The following is a 24,875-nucleotide window of genomic DNA, read 5'->3' as shown; positions in this document are numbered from 1 at the left end:
CTGGTTGGCACGCCGCTGGCACGAGCCCTCGGCGTCCTGCCGGGTGGACTCTCTACAGGGCTGCTAAGGTGACCCCACAGCATGGTAGCCATTCCCCAGACCGAGCCACCAGAGAGAAAGCAAGGTGGAAGCCCCACGTGCTTATGGCCCAGCCTTGGAGATCACATGTGTTCGTTTCTGCTATATCTCTCGTGGCTGCACGGGTCAGCCCTATTCCATGTGGGAGGAGTGTCCACAAGGACTGCCGTCGTCTTAGGGTTGGCTGCCCCGGTGGGTCGGTGGGATTGGGCGAGCGCCACCAGAGGTGTGTCTGCCATCATGGTCCTGGGGACCAGCAGGTAGGAGATTCTCTTTCACTCTCGTGCCTCCTCTGAGGGTCCCATCCATGCCTCCACCCTAACGCCTCAGCCCCAACGCCGGAAGGCCCTGTGCACACCCTGATCTGAGCTCAGGGACACGCTTGCTGTGTTTACCCCCACTGTGGTGATCCCGGACATTAGGCAAGAGGACGCCCAGGCAGGATTGTGAAGGGCCCAGGCTCTGGATGAAGGGACCTGGCCTGGGGGGCGGACAGTGGGGTTTGCACTCTGTGCTGCCAGGGGAGCCAGTCCGCTCCGTCTGGATCACAGTAGCTGTCTAGCAAGTCTAAAATCAGGTAGTGCCAGTCCGCTGACGGTTCTTCATCACCGTGGTGGCTACGCCGGCTCTTTTGCCTCCTCTCCAAGTAAACATTAGAATCAGGTTGTGTGTCCCCACAGAATAGCTTCCTGGGATTTTTACAGGGACGGTGGTGAATCTGTAGATCAAGTTGGGAAGAACTGATATCTTGACAAGATCGAGTCTTCCTATCCATGAACATGGACTATCCCTCCCTTTATTCCGTTCTTCTGTGACTTAGTTCATCAGAGTTTGGGCGTTTTCCTCATACAGATCTCATGTACGTTTTGCTGGATTTATACTTAAGTGTTTCGTTTTGGGGAGGTGCTAAAGGGAATGGTACCGTTTCTCATTTAAATTCTGCTCATCCCCTGCTGGCGTACAGGAAAGCAATAAGCTCTTTGTGTATTAGCCTTGTTTCCTGCAACGTTGCTGTAATCACCAGTTTTGCAAAGACAGTCTTACTTCTTCCGTCCCGAGCAGCACTTCTTTGGCTTCATTTTCTTGCCTTATCACATCAGCGAGGACTTTGCCTGTGTTGTTGAAAAGCAGTGCGGAGAGGGGACATCCCTGCCTTGCTCCTCATCTTAGTGAGAATGTTCAAGTTTCTCACCAGGAAGTGTGATGTGGGCTGTGGGGTTTCCGTGGGTCGCCTTGATCGGGTTGAGACTCTAACCACTATTCCCGGCTTACTGAGAGTTTTCTTATCGTGAATGGGCATCGGATTTTGCCAACTGCTCCTTCTGCGTCAGTCGATGGGACCCTGTGACTTCCCTTTCCAGCCCATTGATGGAATTACTGTAATTGATTTTCAGATGTGGAACCAGCCACTGCACCTGTATGAAACCCACTTAGTCATCACGGCCTACGTTTTTTTGTACGTTGTCCGATTTTATTGCTAATATGTTGTTGAAGATTTTTGTATCACTGTTCAGGGGTGTCAATCTTTATCCCAAACCAGACATGCCAAACACTCCGCTGACCCAGGCATCCCTTCCCCGCTCCCAGGCTGCTGTAAGCTCAGCCCTCTCGGCCTCCTCAGCACGTTGGAATGCCACTGCCCTGTTCCCTGTGCCCCGGCCTGGGCTGAAGCCACCATCGTCCCCCACCAGGGTGACAGCAGTGCCCAGAGCCCTGCAACAGTCAGGGGGTTAGTCTCCCCACCTGGCACCCTGGGCACTCACAGCCTCACAGCTCCTCACCTGGGTACCCCCTGCCTTGCACAATATTTGCAGACTCTCGTCTGCCTGGAGCTACTGCCTTGGGTGTTTACAGCCCACCCTTTCCCATCCTTTGGGTCTCATAGAAATGTTACCACCTTCAGGAAGCCACCCCCTAGGATCCCCTGGCTGAGGGCACCCTGTTCTTGCCCCCAGCGGCGTGACTCTGTCCTCCCGGCCCTCACATGGGGCATGCGGCCTTTGCTGTGGGCTCTTCTCAGAGCGGGATCACGGTCGGACCCTGACTGGACTGTTTGTTACAGACCAGGGCCAGGTACACGCAGACATCAAGCGTGAGCGTTTGGAAACTTGCAGCAACATCTTGCCTACAATCTTTTCCTGGTAACTCATCATATTTTATGAAAGCATCAGTGTGTGATGGAGACTTGATTAAAAAGCCGAATGCTGGTCTTCCAGCAGATGGGCTGGATGCTCAGGTGGGTCCCTCGCCCAGGGCCTGCCCTCTGGCTGAACACAGGCTCCGTGGGACAGGCCGGCCGGGCCGACCCCACTACCAGGACTGCACCTGCCTGGCTGTCGGGGAGCACGTGGAGCTAACAGAGAACCCCAGGGCCCCGGTCCCCGCCTCCCCCCACCTGCACCAGACCATGCGGCCGGCTGGCGGCCTGAGTCATGCCGCCAGAGAGCACCTGCCCCTGTGTCCAGGAGGGCGTGAGCAAATGTGTGACGCTGGCCAGGCCAACAGGGCCTCTTCCGGAAGGTGGCAGGGCAGCCGTGCATCTCTTGGGTAAACGAGAGCACAGGGCGCCGCGGACTGAGATGACACGGGCGGTGCTCCTCCCGGGACCCGCGAGGCAGCGCTCCCTCTCCCCGGAGCCAGAAATAGCGGCGCAGCGGGCGGGGAGGGCGCTTCTGCTTTTTCCTCCCTTCACAGATGGCGCAAGCTAATCATTCTCATTTGTGTAGCACCTTACACCTCTGTAGATTTTTTCCAAAATGTTGGAAAACAGATGATCACGTCTGTTTTTGTAGCCGTGTGAGAGATTTTCATGAACGGGATCGGGGAGGACCATCTGGGTATTTAGTGGAAAGTTTGCCACCAGCAGCGAGTTCAGAACCCGAGACAGTGGCGGAGGGGGCGGGTTTCGCCCGTCTGCAGGCTGCCCGAGGGGGACGTGGCGTCCGGGAGGCCGGGCTGCAGCCCCCAGAGCCGCTCGGCCAGCTCCCCCGCCTCCCCGGTTTCCCCCAGCCCCGACTGACGGTAACCGAGCAGAGAACTTTCCAGAGAAACTGGGAGCCAGAACTGTCTCTCTGCTGCCAGCTGGCTGTGCATCTCAGACGCGTCAGCTCACCTCTCGGAGCCCCGGCATGCTGCGGGCTGCTGGGCTGTCAGGGCGCCCGGTCCTATGAGGGCACTCGGCCCCCACGGAAGGTCCCGGGGGATGCGCCGCAGCACAGTCTGCAGCGGGACAGACCCTCTGGCTTCACACTGCTTGTGAGTCATCTCTCCTGCGGCGGAGCCCCCTCCTGGCAAGCCTCGGGTGTGTATTTATGCAATTTGTAATTAAAGCAATGCAAATCGATGAGCGGGACGTTGCCAACTGCGCTGCACCGCCCCCGCCTCTGGGGCTCTCGGGATGCTAAGGTGGCAGCCAGAGGAGGGGCTGGCGGGCCCAGCGAGGACGGGCAGGGCTCCGTGCAGAGCCAGCACGGGAACAGAGCCTCGTTCTTCGACGGACGCGGACGCAGCGCCGTCGGCAAGGTCAGCTTCTGTGGGTCATGCTCATTCGCTCACTCAGCAAACACTCACCGTGTGCCACCTCCACACCCGGCTCCGTTCTAGGGTCTGGGACGCAGGGGACTGGGGTGGCAGGCCCTCCTGCCAGGGAGGGGGTGTCCCAGGGCCGCTGTAACAAAGAACCACAAACTTAGTGGCTTAAAAAATGGAAATGTGTCACCTTACAGTCCACCTGCCCACCTGCGTCTGACCTGCCCCCCCCCGCCCTGGCCAAGCTCCAGCTCTGACCTCCTGCCTCCGTCTTGTAGGACCCTTGTGATTGCAGCTGCGGCCACCCAGCCAGTCCAGAACCCCATATCCAGACCTCTCTCTGAATCGCGTCTGCAAAGACCCTTTTGCCAGGGAAGGTGGGGGTGGGCCTGGGCCTCTGTGAGGGGCTGTCACCCTGCCCACGCAGAGGGAGACAAGCCACCCTCCCGCACGCTTGTGTAGGCCAGTGCATGCTGGACCCAGAGATACAGGGAGGTGCGGCAGGGAGGGTGGGGACAGGGTGTCAGAGGCTTCTTTGCAAAAGCAACACCCAGGGAGGCAGACAGAGGGGCAGCCAGCCATGGCACCTGGGGCCCAGTCTGTGCCAATGTCCTGGACGCCCAGAAAGGATAGTTACACCCCAAGATGAGCAACGGGGAGGCTGGGGCCACACAGACTTGCCCATCCGTGAGGGGCTGCACAGGAGGATGGGGGGCCAATGGCCAGACACGGGCTGACGCTGCAGAGCTGTGGAAGGGGTGCAGGGGGCAGGGACGGTGGGCTTCAAGTGTATGGCAGCCGGGGAGGCTAGGAGAGGCTGATGAGGCTGCTGATGAGGCCGGGTGGGGTGCAAAGCCTCGGTCCTAGTGAGGGAGCCCTCCAGGGCAGTGGGCAGTGGGGTCCAGCCTTGGGGTTGGAGAAGGACCCTGGGCCCTGGGGAGTGAGGGTCAGCCTGGAGCCCGGGAGGCAGCAGGAGGGGGAGGGGTGCCTGCCTGGCCATGGAGGGAGGGCAGCGAGCGGCTCAGAGGTGCAGCGGGTGCCGGGAAGAGGGTGCTGGGAGCACACGCAGGCCGGGCAGGGCGGCAGCGTCCAAAGCGGGCCCGGCGGCGGGCAGGCTGGCGGCCCAGGTAGTAGATGGGGTGTCTGTTCTCGTCCGCGTTAGGAAGCTACCCCACGCCTACTCCTCATCCCTTCTCCCCGCGCCCGTCCTCACCTGCAGCCTGCGTCAGCACCCGCGTGTGCAGAGAACAGTCCTGTGGCCTCTTGCAGGCCCCAGCGGCCTGTCCACTCCCGGGGACGACCCATGAGCACGGCGCGGGTCTGGGCGGCCAGAGGGGCAGCAGCGGGGGGAAGTGAGATGGGACGTGAAGGAGGAGGTGGCCCCGTGACCGAAGGGCTCCTCGCGTCCAGGCCGTGCTGGGCCCAGGCCGCCGGCCGCAGGAGCCTCTGCAGTGGCCGGAGCTCCTCCTTGAGTGGGCAGGAATCACATTTTTTCATGCTCCTGAACCAATGGAAACAAATCACAGAACCGTTCCTGACCCACCAGGGATGACCTGCAGCGTGAGACTGGGCGATTAAGGCCAAGGGAGGCTCCAGAAGCTTCCGTGCCGCCAGGGGCAGTGGAACAGGGTTGTTTTCCTCCAAGCCAGCCCTGGACCCCTTTACTCACCCCACATTTCGGAGGAGCCCAGCCTTTACGCTCTCTGGGCAAATGCACAAAATATGCACACGCACAGGAAAGACGCTTTGAATGAGCTCAGCACAGGCCTGCGTCTCTGCCTCCGGACGTTTGTGGGTTTGATGAGCTGGGGCCGTGCTGCTGCCAAGGATCAGGAGGGTGTTCCTGCCCTGAGCCGAGTGTTGGTGAAGAATCACCAAGTCCTGCTGGGGGCTCAGGGGAGAAGGACTGTGCGCCAGGCTCCGTGGAGGCGCCGGCCTGCACCTTCCCCAAACCCTATGTGTGTCCCCTTCTCTGGGGCCACGCTCCTGTCCTGGTCTTTCCTACAAGGCAGAGCCACAGAAACAGCCCCTGCCTTCTGGGTGCCAGAGGTCACGACTGGGGTCACCCCAGGGGTAGCCAGAGGAGCATCTCCACCCCACCCAGACCCCGCATTGAGGGCGGCGCCCCGGCTGCCTCACCCCGGATCCCGTCTGTGCGCTGGGACTCCCCACCCCAGCTGCCACACCGCCTGCCCTCGGGGGGCACGGCCAGCACCCCGGGGACCCTCGCAGAACGTTCACATTTGTGCAAAGAGTGGCGGTGCCAAGCAGTCCGTCCACGTGCCGCCCCTGCTGCCCCTCCCTGCAGGCCGACATGCACCCTGGCCCTGGCGGACGTCGCCCCATGAATGCTGGGGCTCCTGGCAGCCACTCGCTCTCAGACTCGGTGATCCACGGTGCGAGGTCGAAGACAGACTCCGTCTCCATCCCCAGGGCGGTGGTTAGCGGGTGCAGCCACAGCTGCCCCGGGGATGGGGGCCCCCCGCTGCTCTGAAGCACACAAACTGTGCATGCAGCGGCCACGTGGGACGCCCAGCGTGGAGGGGGCCCTCCTGCCTCGGTGGGCCGGGTGGAGCCCAGGCAGAGGCAGGGGATCAAAACTGCATCCAACTTCTTCACGTTACCTGCAGCCAAAGGGCTTCGCGTCTGAGAGCAGCGCATCGCCGTGAGCTTCCGCAGCTCTATTCAGAGACTTCTGCGCTGGCAGTTTTTGTTCGTGGCCAACACAGGGCAAGACCCAGCGCACCGAGCCGTGCCTACACGTACGGGAGCACGTCTGAGCCGGGTTGCCGGGTAGCCCGGCCTCGGGGTCGGACAAGGTCGCGGCAGCCTCGGAGGCCCGGGAGGTTTTCATTCCCTGCTTTCAAAAACACAAGCTGTTTTTCCCCCCTGGAAGAGCACGTAATGTGCGAAAACATTAGGGGTATTGCAAAATGGTTGCGTGACATAACTGTGGAAATATTTCACCAAAGCATTAACCTTCCCTCGCTTCCTTCCCTCCCGACCCCAAAGAGATAATTTCTCCAGTCTTTATCTTGTTCCTCCGTGTAATTGCTGCTTTAAATCACAAAGCCTTGAGAGTTACGAGTGCAGGATGCAGAGCTGTGTCGAGGGCGCGCGCACCCACAGAGCCGCCCTCTCCATCCCGCCCAGAAGAGGGGCGGCGGGCAGGTGCCGGGGAGTCGGGACTCGCGTCCCCCAAGTGTGCGCGAACACGGCGCTGATGCTGTGAGACAAGAAGGGCCTGTGGCTTTCCGTGGACGCCTTTGTTCTTTCCTTCTGAAGAACGGGTGATTCCCGGGAGCGCGTGTTTCACTCCTAATTGTTTTTTAAATTAAGTTACACTTTGCAGCCCTGACTGCTGAGATAAAGACGCGCTGGCGGGGAAGCACCTCGCTTTCGTTAAAGGAACGAGGGTGATAAGACGTTGCCCTGTGCTCACTTGCAGAGCTTAAACCTCCCCGCGGCCACTCTGCATCTTCTTATTGTGAGAGTCGTGTGTTCTGTGGGCTCCGGCCGGGGCGGTCCGAGGGGGCGGGAAGGCGCGCCCCTCTGCTCCCCGCTGCCTGCAGGCCGGGCAGGGGGTTCGCGCCTCGGCCTCTGAATGCCAGGCCTCGTGCAGGGCTTGTGCTCCTGCGGTGTCTCATTTAATTGTGGCAAACACCCTTGCAGGCAGAGCTTGCTCTCCGAGAGCGGCCGTTAGCTTGGCAACTCCCTCACTGCGGCGGGCCCAGGAATCTGACTGTGGGCCGCGGGCTCAGGCCGCGTGGGTCGGATAAGGTGCTCAGAGACCTTTGCAGGCTCTCCAAGGCCACACAGCTCACCCCGCCGGCTCCCAGACTTTAGCTCTTGGCAAGGCGGCACACGGCGTGCTTTGGCACCTTGGTGCACGTCGTAGGTGCTCGTCACCATCGTAGGGACTCAGCGAGACGGACGGACTCGGCACGGATCTCCCAGCAGCCAGAGGAGTCTGGTCCGAAGGCTGCCTTCTCTGGCGGATGTCTCTTCTCTCCGGGGAACGTGCGGGAACCCTCTTTCACCATCTGGGAATGTGCACCCAGCAGGAGCGAGGCCCCCTGGGCACGGACCAGGTGAGGCTGGCCAGGTGGGCAGGCCAGGCCTCTGCAGGGCAAGAGCTGGAGCGGGCGTGGGTGATCCTGGGGCTCACCCCCTGCCTCCAGCGTCCTCAGTTCTCATGTCTAAATTATCTGGAAAAAAAAAATCGCTCCTGCTTCATTGAACTTTCTGCAAATTTTAATTTACACTCAGGAGTAAAATGTCACATGACTTTTATGCATCTGGCGGAGCTTCTTCACCAATATATTAAAAAAGAAGTAAAAAACGATTCTTTATCAAGATTTTGTGTCGAACTTGTAATTGCCTTGGGGTAAACAGCTCACGTGCACGGGGCTCCGCACGGGGCTCCCTTCAGGGCCGAGGTCTTGAACTGCTGTTTTTCTCCGTGAGGGGACGCGGATGAGGCCGGGGCATCGGGTCGAGGACCGAGGGAGGCCAGGATCCGCTGCCTCCACGTTGGCTTCGTCCGCTGGCTGTCTCTCCTGCCGGGGCAGAGTCACCAAAGCGTGGCCGAGACGGGCAGGAGCCTGCAGCACGCTCTCCCCCGGCAAGGGGCGGTCACGGCGGGGAAGCGGGGCGTGTGGCCGCGTGGGTGACCCTGCATGAGCATCGCTCCGCCGCTCGGGGTAGGAAGTGGGAACTCGCGCAGCCCGTGCCTTCGGGAGCCTGGAGAGCCTTCGCGGGGCCCCCCGCGGCCCTGTGTGCCCCCACCCCGGATGCACCGGCAGCGGGTCTTGGAGGCAATTGTTTCCGCAGACGCAGGACTTGCTTTGGGTGTTAAAGTCTCCAAGCGCCGTCATACTTGCAGTAGCGAGGAAATCCCAGTCCCGGGGGCGCAGGGATGCTTCTCCGGGTCGTGGCAGGAACAACAAGCAGAGCCGACGGTCACACGAGCAGCCCTCGTGCACCTTGCTGGGCCCACAGTAGATACTGGTGGCACAGGGTCACCCTCCGTCCTCGGGACACACGGCAGGGGCTCGCTTCGTTCCTCACGACTTTGCGGTGAGGGCTGACGGCAGGACGTGCCGTGGCAGCGCGGCGGGGGCAGAGGAAGTCCGTCCGTCCCTCCCAGGAGGGGCCAAACGGCCAGTGAGGGCTCCCTCGGCCCCATGTCGTGGGATTCGGGAACCATCTGTCACTTCGGCGAACCCGAGCCTCGTGCTGAGGACCTGCCCCGAATCACCAACATGCGTGAGGTACACAGGTCCCCGGGCCTTCCAGGACTCCCCGGGCCCTGCCCTGCTCTCACCGCCCTGGGAATGCCCCAGATGGACACAGAGTGACCACTGTCACGACCTGAAACCACGTCCCCCCGCCGCCCTGCCCCTGCTCGGCTTGGGCCCACGTTCCTCAGACGTTCCTCGGACAGTGACGCGACGCATGACGACTGCGTGGCCAGGACGCCCGCCCGGCTCGGTCGGTAGAACACGACATTCTCGATCCCGAGGTTGTGGGTTCCAGCCCCACGGTGGGGGCGATGGATCACATTAAGGACAAATTTTTTTTGAAAAAAGAGCCCACTTCCTTCAGGCTCTTGGGGAACAGGGTGTGGATAGGGACCCGCCCAGCAGATGCGCGAGGCCTTGGCGTCCCTGGGGGTGGGGGGAAGGGGGGAGGATGCTGCCAAAGGACCGCTTCTGTCTGTGCTGGAAGAGAAGGCACTGCTCAGCACGGAGCCTTCCCCGTCGTGAGTCTGGGAAGTGTGTCCCCAAGTCCTGGTCACTCCCGGAGCCCGAAGTGCAGTCAGAGGCCCGTCCTGGAAAGAGCTCAGAGACACACAGTGACACCCCGGGGCAGAGCTCCGTGTGGGCCGGGGCAAGGGGACGCGGTCTCTAGGGGACTGTCCCAGCGCGGTTGGACTGGCTGCGGCTCCCCGTCCAGGCTCCTGCTCCATCCGGACCCTCCCCGCCCCACCCACGCTCTGCTAGCACCTCGCACCACGAAGCCCCCAACAGGCCGCGACCTGCACATACCTGCCCAGTTGATGAGCGCGTCCGCCCCTGCCCTGCCCGCGGGCTCCTGCAAGCACCTCCACACCTGGCCGGCGGCCGGCCCAGCCCCGGGGAAGCAGGGGCGTTGAAGGCGGACCCCAGACACCAGCAGCTTCCACCCTTGGTGCACACAAGGGCCTGCTCGCCTCAGAGCGGGGAGGGGGGTCCCCAGACACCCACGGGCCCGGTGACGTGAGACCCAGAGACGGGGTCCGGGCCGTCGGTGTGATGGAGAGAGGGGGCGTGCTTGCCTTTCCCAGGTCCTTCTTGTTTACTGTAGAGGCACCTCTGGCAGGCGGCCCCGGTGTATTTACAGCTCAGGTTCGGGGCCAGGTGTAGGTTCAGCCCCAGCAGACCGAAGCTGACGAGGTGCCAGGCGAGGGGGCCGCCAGCGCCAGGGGGGCGGGCCCGTCCCAGCGCCACCAGGTGTGCACCTCACGCGTCCGAGCTGCATAGCCCCACAGACGCCCAGACCCCCTCGTCCTGCCCAGACCCCGCCAAGGCTCCCTCCGAACCCGGGAGATGAGGACTTGTGAGCTCAGAGGCCCTGGCAGCCGTCCTCGGGCTCCCGGCCCCGGGGTGCCCACCGGAGGCGCTCGTCCACCTGCAGCCCCGCACCGTCTTCCTGAGCCGCAGCGGTGGCCCTGACGCAGTCCTGGGCGTCCCTCCCGTCACAGAGCAGGTGGGCTCGCCCCACGCCGCGGGGCCTCGTGGCCAGTGCACGCTGGCACCCCCCTGAGGGTTCCGGGTCGAGACTTCCCCCTCGTGTGTCCGTCTGCGGTCAAGGGCGGAGGGTAAAGCATGTTTTTGTTTATTTGTTCGTCTTTAACTTAAACGGTTGCTGGTTCAGTGTTAGGAGGCCCCGAAGGAAACATTTGTTAGCACCTCTGGGGCGCCGACGACTCAGGGAGGGGTGCTGCTCCCGCCTGTGCCGTCCGCCCCTGCAGACGCCCGGCTCAGGAGGGGCCCCGTCTGTGCAGGCCGCGGGGGCTGGCGGGGAGCTCTTGCGTGCACATGTGAACACGCCACTCCCTAGGGGTGTGCCCGCACGAGTGACCCCTGCCACCACCCCGTGCTCACAGCCAGGAGCCCGCTCCTGGTCACGGAGTCCCAGAGCCCCCCTGACCGTCCCTGTCCCCCCAAGCCCCGTCGGCCTTGCTCCTCTCTGTAGCTCCGGGAGGCCCCCACGCCATCCTGCGACGTCCCCATCTCCTGTCCCCTCCACTGGGACGCGGCACCGTGACCACCGGCCCTTGGCGTTGCCCACTCTGGGGAACAGAGGCTCCCCAAGGAGGCAGCAGGGGAGGGCAAGCCAAGCCAGTCAGTAGTAGGTGGAGGGACACGGTGGATGGACGGGCAGACGCGTCCCGTGGCTTTGCTCCTTCCCCCGCGGGACGCTGAGCCCATGAGGGGCCTTGGTGGCCACAGGCCTCCACAGGCTCCAGGACAATGGGGTCGCAGCCGGCCGCGGATCCCACCGTCAGAGCAGGGCTCCCTCTGGGCCAGTCGGCAGGGACCACCTTCCCAGACCTCCCCGGGGCCCCAAAACACATGTCGTCCTCGGTGTCTGCAACAGCTCGCTGGGAGCTGGGAAGGAACTAGAGCGGGTGAGTGTCCCCAGCAGGGACGCTGCCAAACACAGCCCCACCCTGTCCTTGGGGCGAAATGGAGTAAAGTCATGAGCAGGTGTGGAGGCCACGAGAACTGCCCCCTCCGGCGGCTCCCCCCACAGAGGACCTGGTGGGGGGGTCGGGGGCGCAGGGTGGAGAGGTGACCCTGGGGACAGGAAAGAGCCATCTCTCTCCTGGGCCTTAATCATGAGCGACCTCATTAGCTCAGTCCTGACATGAAGACGCTGATGAGAGGGAGGCAGGCGGCTCTAAAAATAGCCAGTCCTGCTTCCTGGGCTGCGGGGGGCACCCCCGGGCCTGGCTCCCCTGAGCCCTCGCTGCAGCTGCCGCACCCGCCACGGGCTCTGCCCAAGGGGCGCCATGACACAGACCCACCCAGGCCCCCAGCCGCAGGCCGTGTGGGCCCGGCCACCCGCTCCCTGTGTCCCAGGCGAGCCGTCCATGGGTGGGGGTGGGGGGAGATGAGCCGTCCGTCCTGGGGGGGGTGTCATCCATCGTGGGGGGAGAGTCATCCATCATCAGGAGGAGAGCCGTCCATCATGGAGGGGAGAGCCGTCCGTCCTGGGGGGAGAGTCGTCTGTCGTAGGAGGATGAGCTGTCCATTGTGGGGGCAGTGAGTCGTCCATCGTGGGGGCTGAGTGGTCCATTGTCCGGAGAGAGTTGTCCATCATGGAGGGACAAGCTGTCCACCATGGGGGCGAGCCGTCCATCATCAGGGGGAGCCGTCCATCGTCGGGGGAGCCGTCCATCATCGGGGGGAGCCGTCCATCGCCAGGGGGAGCCATCCATCGTCGGGAGGAGCCGTCCATCATCAGGGGACGAGCTGTCCATCGTCGGGGGGAGCCATCCATTATCAGGAGATGAGCCGTTCATTGTCAGGGGGGAGCCTTCCATCATCAGGGCAAGCCGCCCATCGTCAGGGGATGAGGTGTCCATTGTCAGGGGGTGAGGCATCCTTCGTCAGGGTGAGCCGTCTGGCAAGCCCTGCCTGGGCTGTGTCACCCGCACTGCAAAGCCCTGGGAACGGGTGTCGGAGACGCTGCTCAGCTGACCGTCCTGAAGGCAGATACCGACCGGTGTCCGTCTCCCCATGGGCCCCTCTGTGTGCGGGGTGACAGCTGTGGCTGCGTAGCCACTGGGCGAGGGGGAAGGTCTGGGCGCGGAGCCTGGCACGTTTCCTGGCAGGTGTACGAACTCTGTATGCAGAAGCTGCCGCTACTGCCACAATGACGTCCTTCTGGTCCGTCACGGGCTGGCCAGGGACGTGTGAGCTCACACGGCCCCAACTACAAACGGTCACTTTTCCCGGCGGCATCCGTGCTGGGCCTGCACCACGGGGCATTCGGGGGGCCTCTGGATGCTGCTTCCAGGAGAAGGGGGTGTGCTCTGAGCTCACGCCCCCGTCCTCCCCCGGCCGGCCGGGAAGCACCCCAAGCTGGTCCTTTGTCTCTTCCTCAGCAGCATCACGGGGGAGGCAGGGAGCTTTGCACCCACAAGCATGACAGTCTGCTTATGGATGGACGCCCAGGGTGGTTTTCACGCGGGAGCTCGTCACAGCAAGACACAGGAAGAGGGCAGGATAGAATGTGCTACAGCCTGGAACCCCGGCAGCCACCCCCCCCCACCGCCCACTCTGTCCCCGGGGACGACCACGCTCACGTCGGGAGTGACAGGGAAGGGGGTGCTCCTGGTGGCACAGGCCTGGGGGTCCGGGAGGCAGCAAGGCCGGGAGCCCCCATCAGCACCCGCCCTGCCCCTCGCGAGCCGTGGACCTCGGGGCTCAGTGAACCTCTCCGTTTCTTCAGCTTCCCGGGGAAGCACGTCCCTCCGCGGCCGCCTTTCCAGTGTGGGGACAGCCGCAGTCAAGGCCGCGGAGGACAGTGTCCTCGGGGAGCTGCCTGGGGCGTCCCCAGCAGGCAGGACGTGCCCGTCGGGTCCTCCTCGCACCCCTGCCAGCGTGCAAGGGCGGGTTTCATCCGGTTTGTCACCCGGTTCCGAGTCTGCGCGCTCCGTGCCGAGGGGCATCCACGCGGTTCGCTACCGAGGCGGGTAGGACTGCCGCTCGGGAAAGAACGGTGTCCTCAGCAGCCCTCCTTGGACCCCGAGTCCTTCCCCGCCGCCCCATCACTGCGTCTCCAACACACCTGCACCTTTGTCTTCTCGAGCGAAGCACCGTTAATTAGCCCCAGACCCCAGAGACTTCGCGGTCGGTGCGCAGACCAGACTGGTCTCACGCCCGGGCCCCAGGTGGGGGCCACACACGCGCCTCCCGGCAGGTGCCTCCACCTGCCACGCGGCCCCGTAAATACTGAGTAAAGTCAGCAAGAGTCTATGGTGGGGGAGGGGAGGGCACGTGCCGGAAGGAAGACAGGCCACTCAGACGAGGGCACACGTGTGTCGCCACTTTGGCTGATTGTTCTTGGACGCGAAGGATGTCCTGGGAGAGACGGAGCCGGTGACGGCTGGAGCGTGGCGTCGGTTCATTAGGAAGACACCCAGAGGGAGAAGCGGGTTTTACGCTCCCTGCCATAAATGAAATGGCACAGAGAGAGGTTTCAATGTTTTGCTTTCAAATGGGATTTTTAACATTTCTGAAACCGCCTGTTTTTCTCTGGAGAAGGAATGTCTGACGGATAACGAATATCCGTTTTTTAATAGATTTTTTTTTTAAGCAATTTTAGGTTTATGGGGAAAGAGAGAAGAAGGTGCAGGGAGTTCCCACCCCCGCCCCACGACTCCCCCCACCGTTGGCACCGACGAGCCGGTGTTGAGAGACGAATATTAACGGAAGCCCCTGGTGTGTGTTGGAGTCACTCCTGATGCTGTTATTCTCTGTGGGTTTGGACAAATGCATCATGACGTGAACCCACTGCGGTAGCGTCACCGGAGCATCTTTGCCGCCCGGGCACCGGCCCCGCTGCCCCCGCTGCCCCCGCTGCCCCCGCTCCCCAGGCCCCGGCAACGCTGGTCGTCTGCGTCTCCACGGCCGCACCTTTTCCAGAACGCCGCAGGGTGGGAGTCCCACGGGGAGCGGCCCGTTCAGGTGCGCTTCCTCCACCTAGCCACCTGCCATCTCGGTTTCCCCCGCGTCTTCTCGGGGCTCCTCAGTTCGCCCACTACTCACATTTTTCTTTTTAAGATTTTTATTTATTTATTCCTGAGAGACACAGAGAGAGAGAGAGAGAGAGGCAGAGACACAGGCAGAGGGAGAAGCAGGCTCCATGCAGGAGCCCGACGCGAGACTCGATCCCAGGACCCCGGGGTCACGCCCTGAGCCCAAGGCAGACGCTCACCCGCTGAGCCCCCCAGGTGCCCCCAACACTAAGGGAAATGGAACGTGTGCATCTCCCCCACCCGCGGCCCTCAAGCACCTGCTGGTAGGAGCCAGAGTCCCAGACTGGAGGCCGTGGTCAGAGCCACGATGAAGCAGGCAGGGCGCCAGCCTCGGGGAGCACTAACGACCGCCCCCAACAAGCTGCGGGGCCGGGCAGGAGCGAACAGCCCCGTGCACAGCGTGGAGCCAAGCAACATGGTATATACACGTCGTGGGGAGAAACGGGTGTGGGCGGCTGAGCCGAGGGCCGCGGGGAAGGGGGAATGAGCGGGGCAGCCTGTGTGGAGCCCTGAGAGTGCGTCCCCACCTTCCCCCGCGAGGTGCTGGGAGGCAGGTGCGCGTGCACACCCTGCACGGGAGAGACTGGGCGGTGGTGGCCAGGCTCAGACACGAAGAACCACTGAGCCGATGTAGAATGAATTAGGGCAGCTCCGTGTCACGGCCACCGCTGGTTTGGAGACAAGGGACAGGGAGGGGCCCGTGCGTGTGGTCTGAGGTTTGCAGAGGAGGCGCCACCGAAGGGGTGGGGCGGTGCAGGCGGCGGACGACGGGTGGAGGGGTCGCCTGTGCCCGCGCGGGGGCTCGGAACCCCTGAGCACGGGGCTGGGGCGCCTCGAGGCCGCGCTGGAAGGGTCACCTTTGGATTGGAGGCACATGCGGTTACAGTGTTGGTGTGTGACATACCGTCCAGGCGCGGCCTCTCCTGGTCCCTGTGAGCGCGGCCGTGGACCCAGCCCGGCCCCCCGACCCAGGCGGCACGAGGAGCGCGACCCCGTCTGTGCTTCGGGAACCCGTGCCGAGCACAAGGATGGCAGAGGACACTGGAGGCGGCACCGGGTCCCCAGGTTTCGTCCTGGCCCCAGAGGCACCGTCACGTGGCCCCGCTCGGGCTAACCGCTCCCGGGCACCAGCCCCGCGGGGCGGCCCCTCCCCTGTGCGTGAGCAGAGGACGTGCGCAGTCTCCACGGCCCGGCCTCTCTGCGCCCCGCAAGCAGGACTGCTGGTTCTGGTGTGGCTGTGGCCGTGGGCAGACGTCCGGCCGCAGGACCACGTGGAGGAGACGCACGCAGGGCAGCGTGTTTGTGTTCAAATCACAGGCCGGGAAACAGCACGGGGGGACGTGCAAGGGTCCGGACAGCCCGAGGTTCCAGGCAGGGGGGCAGCGGGCGTGAGGCCTGTGGCCCAGCCCCCCGAGGGGCCGCACGAGCACCGCCAGCACGCCCGGCCACGTGATGAAACCCGCCGGACAGCCGTCCGCTGTTCGTGATCACCACCTCCCGGCATCTCTGAAGATGCCCGAGACGAGGGGGCCGCTGCTGCCCAGCACTGTGCCCCCACCCCCGGGAAGCCACTGGACGAATGAGCTCGGGGGTGGGGATTCTCAGCTGAGATGAATGCTGGAAGGCTCCTCGGAGGAGGTGCACGTGCTCCTGAAGGGTGAAGGGTGTTCCAGGCAACGGGAACATGTGTGTGGAGGCCGAGCGCTCGACCAACAGGGAGGGGATAGGCTGTCGCGGGTGAGAGCAGCCCTGGGCACCCAGCTGCTGACCTCCTGGCTGCCCCCGGGGGGGCAGGGCCCTAAGCGGGAAGACGTGGTGAAAGCCGTCCCAGCAGGACCAGTGGTGGCCACCTGGCCACCCTCGCTGACCCTTCAGCTCCAGCCTCGGGCTCTCGTCCCTGAGACATGGGCCCTTGCGGGGGGTCTCACTGTGGAGAATCAGGGAGAAGAGGCATCGCTGAGGTCACTCAACACAGGGTGTGCCCCCAGGGCCCCTGCTCATCACCTCCCCTCCAACCTGATCTTCACTCCAAGTTCCTGCTGCCCGGGGCTGCCCCGACCCCCTCCGGCTCCCCAGCACCTGGACGGTGCCTGGACCGTGGAGATGCAGGGAGTGTAGGATGGATGGGTAAGGGGCTGTGGAGGGAGGGAGGGAGGGAGTGAGGGGAGGAGGGTGTGGAGGGAGGGAGGGAGGGAGGGAGGGAGAGAGTGTGGATGGACGGACAGAGGGAGGGAGGGTGGACGGAGGGATGGACAGTGGACAGGGGGAAGGATGGACGGGTGGAGGGATGGATGGGTGGACAGACGGATGGACCAATGGAGGGATGGACAGGTAGATGGAGGGAGGGAGGGACAGTGGATGGAGGGAGGAATGGATGGGTGGAGGGAGGGACGGATGAAGGAAGGATGGAGATGAACAGGAAGAAGGATGGACGGATGAAAGGAAGGAGGAGGGATGGCAGGAAGGAAGGAGGAAGGAGGAAGTCCGGCCAACTCCTTGCCAAACTGACCCTGGGCACGGCCCCAGCTACGAGCTCACCTCGGGCTCGTTTGTCCTTCTCAGTTGACCCAACAAGAAAAATAACAAAAAGGCATGTTTCATAACCACGGCGCAATTTCCAGGAGGAGACGCAGCCGGCGCCCCGTCACTGTCAGGCAGGTGCTGCCCGGAGGACGTGGATCCGCGCCCCTGGCCCTCCGCTCCCGCGCCGGCGCCCACCTCGCTCCTCCCACCGGGGAGCGCGGCCGGCGAGGGGGCTGCCATGTGTCCCCTCCCGGGACGTGGACGTGGCCCCGCGCGCCGCGGATGGGCACGGCTGCACAGGCCTGTCGCCAGCCCGCAGCGAGCCAGCAAGGCCCGGGCCAAGGCGGGGACGAGGTTTTAAGCAAGTTTTTGTTCGTTTTCCATCCTGGAGAAATGAAAGAAGCCGCACACGGCGAGTATCAAATCGTTACGATCTCCGGATTTCAGAACTGACCGGAGCCCGAACCCCACCTTCCAGCGCTTGGAACGGAGTTTTCACACGTGAAATTGGCACCAGCTACAAACGTTGTGCGTGCACGAAATTCTAAGAAAAATGTGATAGCGTCTGGCTCGCTGCGCGCTTTGCATTTGGGGCATCAATTAACTAAATATTAAAAGTGCCCGGGGCCCGTATGGAGAAGGTTGGCTTCCGTCACGACGCTGGGCCCCGTGGGTTTCGGGGGCTCAGGGAGGGCTTGTGGAATCACCCGAATAAATGAACGTGCTCCCGAACGTGATTAATGGTCTCCCCGCGAGTTCAGTTCGCTTCTCTGTACGGCGAGGGGCTGGAGTAGCTCGTTTCTGCGGTGCCTCCGGGCCCGACATTCTGGGGGTTTGTGACCCTCCTGGGAAATTCTGGAAAATCCTGGAGCCATGAGGCCGTCTGGGTGCCGGGCAGGTGTCCTGCCCACGGACCACGGATGTTTGTGGAATGATGACCTGCGGGACCTTGGCCAAGAGCCGTGGCTCCCCGGGGCCTGTCCCCGTATGCGCCAGGCCGGGCAAGGCTGGTCCTGGCCACAGCGGGGACGCGCAGGACGCTCAGAGAGGCCGCAGCTTGTCAAGCACAGACCTGGGTGCAAGCCGTACCCCAGAGGGCCCTGGGCCACGTGGCATGGCCGCAGTGCCCCCCCGTGCACACACACGTGGGCAGGGACGGACGGTGCAGTGGCATCGGCCGTCACTGGCGATGCGGTCAGGGTCCCGGGGCCCCAGGGCCAGTGCTCGGGCGCGCAGAGGGCACGAGGCCTACCCACGGAGCGGCTCCCCGGCCCCCCACACTGGCTGCGCCGCCGCCGCGCCCGGGGAACAGAGGCAGCGGGGCCGCCGCTGTGTGTACTTAAATGATTGGATTTCGTGTCTCTCAGGACTCCTGTCTCTTGTCAAGTTTGTTTAAAACTAATGGAAATAATTAGCAAGCCCCGGAGCCGCGTGCAGCAGGAGCGCCGCCACCCCGCGTCGCGACCCTGGACCCGGAGGCAGCTCGGCCGGCCTCCTTCGGGGGAGCCCAGCTGGGGGGCGCACCCCCCCCCCTGGCACCTACCCCCACCGAGCGACTTCCACTCCCGGGGCTGCTGACGGCCTGCCCGCCTCACCGGGGCCTGGGCCGCCGAGCCTCAGACCGGGCGCGGGTTCCGCCCGGGGCTGCTTTCTCCAAACAGCAGCACAAGGTTCCCTCTCGAGACGGAGATGCACACAGAGCTGACGTAGGAGAGTCTCCCTGGGGCACCGGGGCACAGTCGGTTAAGCATCCAAACTTGGTTTCGGCTCAGGTCATGATCTCAGGGTCGTGGGATCGAGCCCCACGTGGGGCTCCGTGCTGGGTGTGGCGTCAGCTTGGGGTTCTCTCCCTCTCCCTCTGCCCCTTCCGCTCACACTCTCTCTTTCTAAAATAAATAAATTGGGGCCCCTGAGGGGCTCAGGGGTGGAGCGTCTGCCCTCCACTCAGGCTATGACCCCAGGGTTCCAGGATCGAGTCCCGCATCGGGCTCCCGGCAAGGAGCCTGCTTCTCCCTCTGCCCGTGTCTCTGCCTCTCTCTCTGTGTCTCTCAGGAATAAATAAGTAAAATCTTTAAAAATAAAATAAATTCATAAAATCTTTTTTAAAAAAAGGAGAGTCCCCCTGGCAGCTCGGCGTGGCATCAAGGGCCTGCAGCACCCCACCTCCAGCTCTCGCCAGCTTCAGGAAGGTGCTAAGAGTTTCTGGGACTCAGTTTCCTCGCCTGCAGACCGGAGAGGCCGCTGCCCACCAGCTGCGCCTAGCGGGGCGCCCGGGGCCTGGGAGGGGGGTCGCTTCCCCGGGAGCCCTGCTTGGAGGCAGGAGAGATGCACAACCTGAATTTAATCAGGGCAGGAGCTTCTCTGCATTTGCTGGTTTCATGTGAAACATTGAGGGAAGCGTTTCTTCTAGAATCTCATGGGACTTTAATTTTTTCTGAAAACTAAGGGAGAAACGAGATCAAAAACGAGCACATCAAGGGAAGTATTGACTGAACATGTTAATACCGGGCTGCTGGCCTTCGCAGCCTGGGATGCTCTGTCCCGCCGCGCCCGGCTCCTGCAGACCCGGCGGCCCCCCCCAGGGCTCGGGGAGACGGTGTGCCCGGGGTGGGCCACCCCCCGCCGTCCCCTCACGGCCCGGGGCTCCAGGTGGGGCATCGTGGGGAGGTCTTGCCTCCTCGTAGCGACTGTATGTCGGCGCCATCCTCAACCCCGGGGCCACGGCGGGACACGGGACAATGGCCATGCCCTCACACGCGGTGGTGCAGGCAGACACAGGCAGGGAGCAGAGGATGCAGACAGGTGCAGGGATGCAGCGCGAGAGGCAGCACACAGGGCCGGCGGGGCCCTGGGGTCCCACTGCTTCCCAGGGTGCGGGGACTGACCCTGCCCGAACCCCGCAGCGCGCTGACCACGGCTGCCATCACGCAGCCCCGGGTCCTGTCCTACGCGGGGTGGAGGCCGTTCTCAGGCCCCGGGCCGGCCTGGCCTGCGCAGGAGCTCATGGGCACTCAGTGCCCGCAGCACCCTGGCCTAGGACGGGCAGGAGAAGCAGGTGCTCTGGGCCGCTCGGAGCCGGCTTTCCAGAACCCTGAGGCCTGCATGGACCCCCGCACCCTGTTGGTTGGCCGCCCCCTTTCTCAGAGCACGCCAGGCGACAAATGGCCATGGGGCTTATCATGTGTCCGAACGGGTCCCCAGGGGGAGAGGCGGCCTCCCCAGGGCCTGCCCTGTTGGGTCTGGCCAGGTCCCTGCCGTTCAGAATGGAAAGATGCCGACTTTTTTTTTTAAGATTTTCTTTATTTATTCATGAGAGACACGGGCGGGGGGTGGGGGGCAGAGACACAGGCAGAGGGAGCAGCAGGCTCCATGCAGGGGGCCCGACGCGGGACTCGATCCCGGGTCTCCAGGATCAGGCCCTGGGCTGAAGGTGGCACTAAACCGCCGAGCCACCTGGGCTGCCCGGACGCCAACTTTTAAAGCCCGCAAAGGTCTTGTGGACACCCGCGTGGGGAAGCGCCCGCTTTACCCCAAGGGCGTGATTGGTGGCAGGTTGGGCGTCATCGCACGTTCGATGGCGCCATCCCCAGTGTCCTGGCAGGTGTCCCCCGCCCCCCGGGACGTGCGTCATCTGAGGGTCCCTGTGGACGGCGCCGCACCTTCCCTGCTGGGGCCACACCACCGCCTCCTCAGACGTCACCAAACCCTGTGACTTCGCTTTAACTACGGCGGCGTCTACGTTTAATCTTCACGGGACGCAAGCCCTCCCGCCGCTGTCCAAGGCCGTTAGTGTTACTAGAACTTTGCGGTTAGACAACAAAGGAGCTTATTTATGTATTTTGTGCTCATCTCCCAACATCCCCCAAACCGTCGTGTTTATCTTTCTCCGTGACAGTTAGGTGTCAGGAATGATTGATCTGCTCAGTTTGTTGCTGATTTTAATTCGCTTGCCGTCGGGGCGAGTGGTACAGTGAGAGCAGCGTGGGATTTTCTTGTCACTTGAAAGGAAATGCAATTATTCCCTCGTCGGCGGGGGGTGTATTTCCAGGGAACCTCGACCCGCCCGAGCCCCGGGTGCCCTCAGTGTCCGAGGACCGGGTCTGCGCACGCGGTGGGGGCGGGGGGCAGGGGGTGGCGCTCCCGCCTCTCAGGCCGGACAGGGCGGAAACGCCGGGCGTCCTCACGTTTGGAAACATTTGTACACCAAAGCCTCGAGTGGGAGGCGCTGGTAACCGGGAGACGCCTGCAGTGAAGTATGTGAGATGCGGGACGTCCGCGTCGTTTATTATTTCAAGGCAAGCAACAATAAAAGGTGAACACAGGGGAAAAAAACACTTCATCAAATGTAACAGTGAAGCACTTTTTTTAGTTTCTGGAATAAATAGTAATTAAATCATGTAAGCTGTGACAGTGAAATTGCTTAAAAAAGCAATCCTCCCACCGTAATTGCTGAGATACCCACACTTTTATAAATACTAGGTAACTTTATCTATCGTTTCTCTCAGCGGAATGTGACACCGGCTGCTGGCGCCTTCTCATTTTACCGTGGCGTTGGCGACAGCTGCAAAAGCACTTGTGTCAAAAACACACTGATGTGGTCCCGGTGAGCTCGCGGCTCCTGAGGGGTCTTTCCCAGCCCAGGGGTTGCAAGTGGCCGGACGGCAGAGTCATTAGGAGGGGCTGGCGATGCGGTGCCTAATTCATGCACGGGGGGCAAAGCTCTGCACGCACCAGAGGGTCGGGAACCCGACTGCCTGACCCGCCCCGTGTCCGGTCCCCGGGAAGGCCCTTGCTGCCCCCGGGTCCCACCCAGCCTGCCCCGACAGAGCCTGCGGGCATCAGGTTGGGTCCTTGAGTAATAAAATGCACCAGAGAGCACAGCAGATTCCCACTCAGAACACTGAACGCCGCCTTCCCGGCTCCTTCCACGCACTTAACCTTCTTGGGGTGGAAACAGATCCGTGGGGGAGTTGGGGCATGAGGCCTGCAGGGGCTGGGGGGCTCTGGCCAGGGTCGTTTGCAGAGCAGAGTGCACCCACCGTGCCACCCACAGACTCGGGTTGGATTCGGGGATACGGGGACGGGGAGGAGGGCGTGCGGAGACGCCGAGCAGCCAGCCGCGGGGTTTTTTATGTCCTTCTGCGAAGGCCAATAGCTAATTCCCTGAATGTGGGAGATAAAACACAATACCTGAAGGTCAAAAAATCAGTTAAATCGTTATTTTCCCCGTGTTGCTCCTTCGGAGATCAAGAACCCGCAGCTGAAATCAACCACGCGAGCACCTGCGCCACCCTTCGCCCACAGGCCGGTCCTGACCCTGTCTCCTTTTCCACTTGCAGTCACGTTCAGCAGCTGTCTGGGGACCAAGGGGACGCAGTATGAGACCAACAGCGTGGACTTCAAAGTAGAGGCGGATGGGACGGTCTTTGCCACTCGTGAGCTGCGGATCCCCTCGGAGCAGGTGGCGTTCACTGTGACCGCGTGGGACCGCCAGACAGCCAGGCGATGGGACGCCATGGTACGGCTGCTGGTGGCCCAGCCCTCGTCAGCCCGCTCTGCACACAAGGTAAGATGTGACCACATGCAGGGGTTTGGGGAGGATCCTTCCTCCCTTAGGTCCATGACCTTCAATGGGCCGTGCTGGCCCCAGAGGACCTCTGACCTGCCAGCTTCCTGAGGCCTCATCCCCGGTTTAATGCACAGCCCTCGCCCTCTTGACTGTCTTAATTGTTCTTTCCCGTTTCTCCCTGGGCACCCCAAATTCTGTAGCCTCTCCTGCCTACGGCTTTGGCCTCGGGTGTGGGGATGGCAGGTTAGCAGGAAATTGCAGCCCTGTTTGTCCTCATGACCAGTCCCAGCTGCTCACTGCCTCCTGCCTGGGGGTCAGCCCGTGGGGAAGCAGAAACCCTTGCAGCGAACAGGGGGCCTCGGGACCCTCAGAACTACTGTGATGTGGGGTGCGTTGCGTCAGCAAAGAGAACACACCGCGAGAAGAAATGCCTTCTACAGCATTCCCGGGCATTCCCTCCGAAAAGACCCTGGGAAGCAAAGGGTTAGACCAGGTTGGTCAGATTCCTTCCTGCACACTTACCCAGCACCTCACACAATTACGGTGCCTCATGAACCGCAGGGGCAGACAGTCTGCAAGTTTCCCAAGCCGGCGGATCAGGGAACCCTCTTCGGGGCTTCCAAGGAATCCCCTTTGGGAGAACAGGGACCTGTATTTTGTGTTATCTTGTTTTTAAACAAAACAGAGGTGGTTTAGGTTAGAGAAGAGAAAGCGGTGACTCTGGTGGGTAGCTTTCCCCTCTGGCAATGAGTTGGTCCACCCAGGAAGGACGTCAAGTGCCCTCATGGCTATGTTGACCCAGGCCTCAAAGCCCATTTCCCTTAGCAGAGCCGCAGTACATTGAGAGTCTCTCCATGTGGGTGCTGAGACCCTAGGACAGACGGAGGTGGTTTCCATTCTTTCCTGGGTGACGATGACGGGCCACGAGCTGGTGAGAAGACAATGAGCAAGGAGGGCCCTGGGGTGGCTGGGACATGGGACATGGGGGGGCCCTTCCCTCAGGTGCAGGGCCAGGGGCTGACAGGCTGGCCCCCAGTGTTAAGGCTTATATCCCTGATTGCAGTGGAGAAAATACGCGTCTCTGAGCAGAGGGTAGAGGTCCTTAAAGCCTGTGGAAGTCCTCAGATAAAAGGTACTAATTGAAAACATAATGACACCTTTTGTTAGGCATGTTAATGAAGTGATTTCTGATGCAGTTAATCCCCTGATCCTCTTGGAAGGTGATTGCAATTAGTCCTCAGTACAAGTGCCTCTCCAGCCCCACGTCAGGCTGGCCGAACAAGGCCCCAAGGGGCAAAAGGAGAGGCGAGGAATCTGCATCCCAGACTCAGGCCATCCTGGCAAGTCTAGATGCGGGGTACTGTGGGGCCACACCCCTGAGGCATGAAAGGTGGCAGGCAGAGTCTCTGCAGCCCGCCCAACCCCAGCCCTTCTCTATTAATTTCAGGTCACCTGATGACTCCCTGTGTCTTCTTACTTTCAAACTCAGAATTCCTTGTCCTGACTTTTTAGGACCCTGCCTAGGCCTTGTCCTAGTAGGTATCCACTTCTCTGGCTCTCAAAACATCTGTAAGTGGCTCCTGTCATTGTCCCCACTTTTAGTTAGGGGCACTGAGTCACGGGACCACAGCCCCTATGCTGAATGGAAGAATCAGTGTTCTAGAGAGGAGTGAAAACTGGCTTTCTAGGTATGACTGAGCCCAGCACTATAAAGCAGCCTGGCTGCCCTGGGTTACAGTTTAAATTAAATCTTCTTTAATTTACTGTCTGATGCTTTGGGACATGTCACTTGACCACGCCAAGATTTACTGATATGGAAAATAGGATAACAGTGGGGTTATCACAGGTATTATATGAGGTTATGTGTCATACAGATTGTAGACTCACAAGAGCCCTGCTGCAAGGATGCAGCTCTTACTACTGCCATCAGCATGGTCCCTACCCTCAGTCTTGTGCCCATCACAGCCACTGGACCCTCCCCAGGGTGGTTCCTGGGGACAGGAAGGAGGGTCTGTGTGAGACAGAGTCACTTAGTTGGTCTGTCCTTACAAAGACCAATGCCAACCTTTGAATAATGTTGCTCTCTATACATGGCTTAATGTAATACCATACTGTTGACATCCCCGACCACCTGCCAGAATCAAATGTCAATCTTCTCCAGTGGAAAGTACCTCACTAGGCCTTGAATTATACCCGTCTTCTCTTATAAACAATGCCTAGCACTCAGCAGAAAATAACTGGGCACACAGTAGCTACAGGTGATGGAGTTACCAGACATAGAAATTATAATATCTATGCTTACAGTGTTTAAGCTTACTGAATACAAGATTTTTAAAGAAGAATAGAAAGGAATTGCACAATTTT

General features: G+C 61.8%; 1 protein-coding gene across 3 annotated transcripts in view; it reads left to right on the top strand.

Annotated features, from left to right (window-relative positions):
• The window catches only part of CDH4 (cadherin 4), a 500,836-nt gene that overhangs the window by 350,980 nt on the left and 124,981 nt on the right, over positions 1 to 24,875 (top strand). For all 3 annotated transcript variants that reach the window (XM_055302565.1, XM_055302570.1, XM_055302579.1), the window contains one exon: positions 22,282 to 22,508. In XM_055302565.1, the coding sequence (XP_055158540.1) occupies positions 22,282 to 22,508 (227 nt within the window). The remainder of the gene's footprint in view (positions 1 to 22,281; positions 22,509 to 24,875) is intronic.

Source organism: Nyctereutes procyonoides, unplaced genomic scaffold, assembly GCF_905146905.1.
Source record: "Nyctereutes procyonoides isolate TBG_1078 unplaced genomic scaffold, NYPRO_anot_genome, whole genome shotgun sequence".
In the NCBI taxonomy this organism is placed as follows: Eukaryota; Metazoa; Chordata; class Mammalia; order Carnivora; family Canidae; genus Nyctereutes; species Nyctereutes procyonoides.
This window is presented reverse-complemented; position numbering and strand designations above follow the sequence as displayed.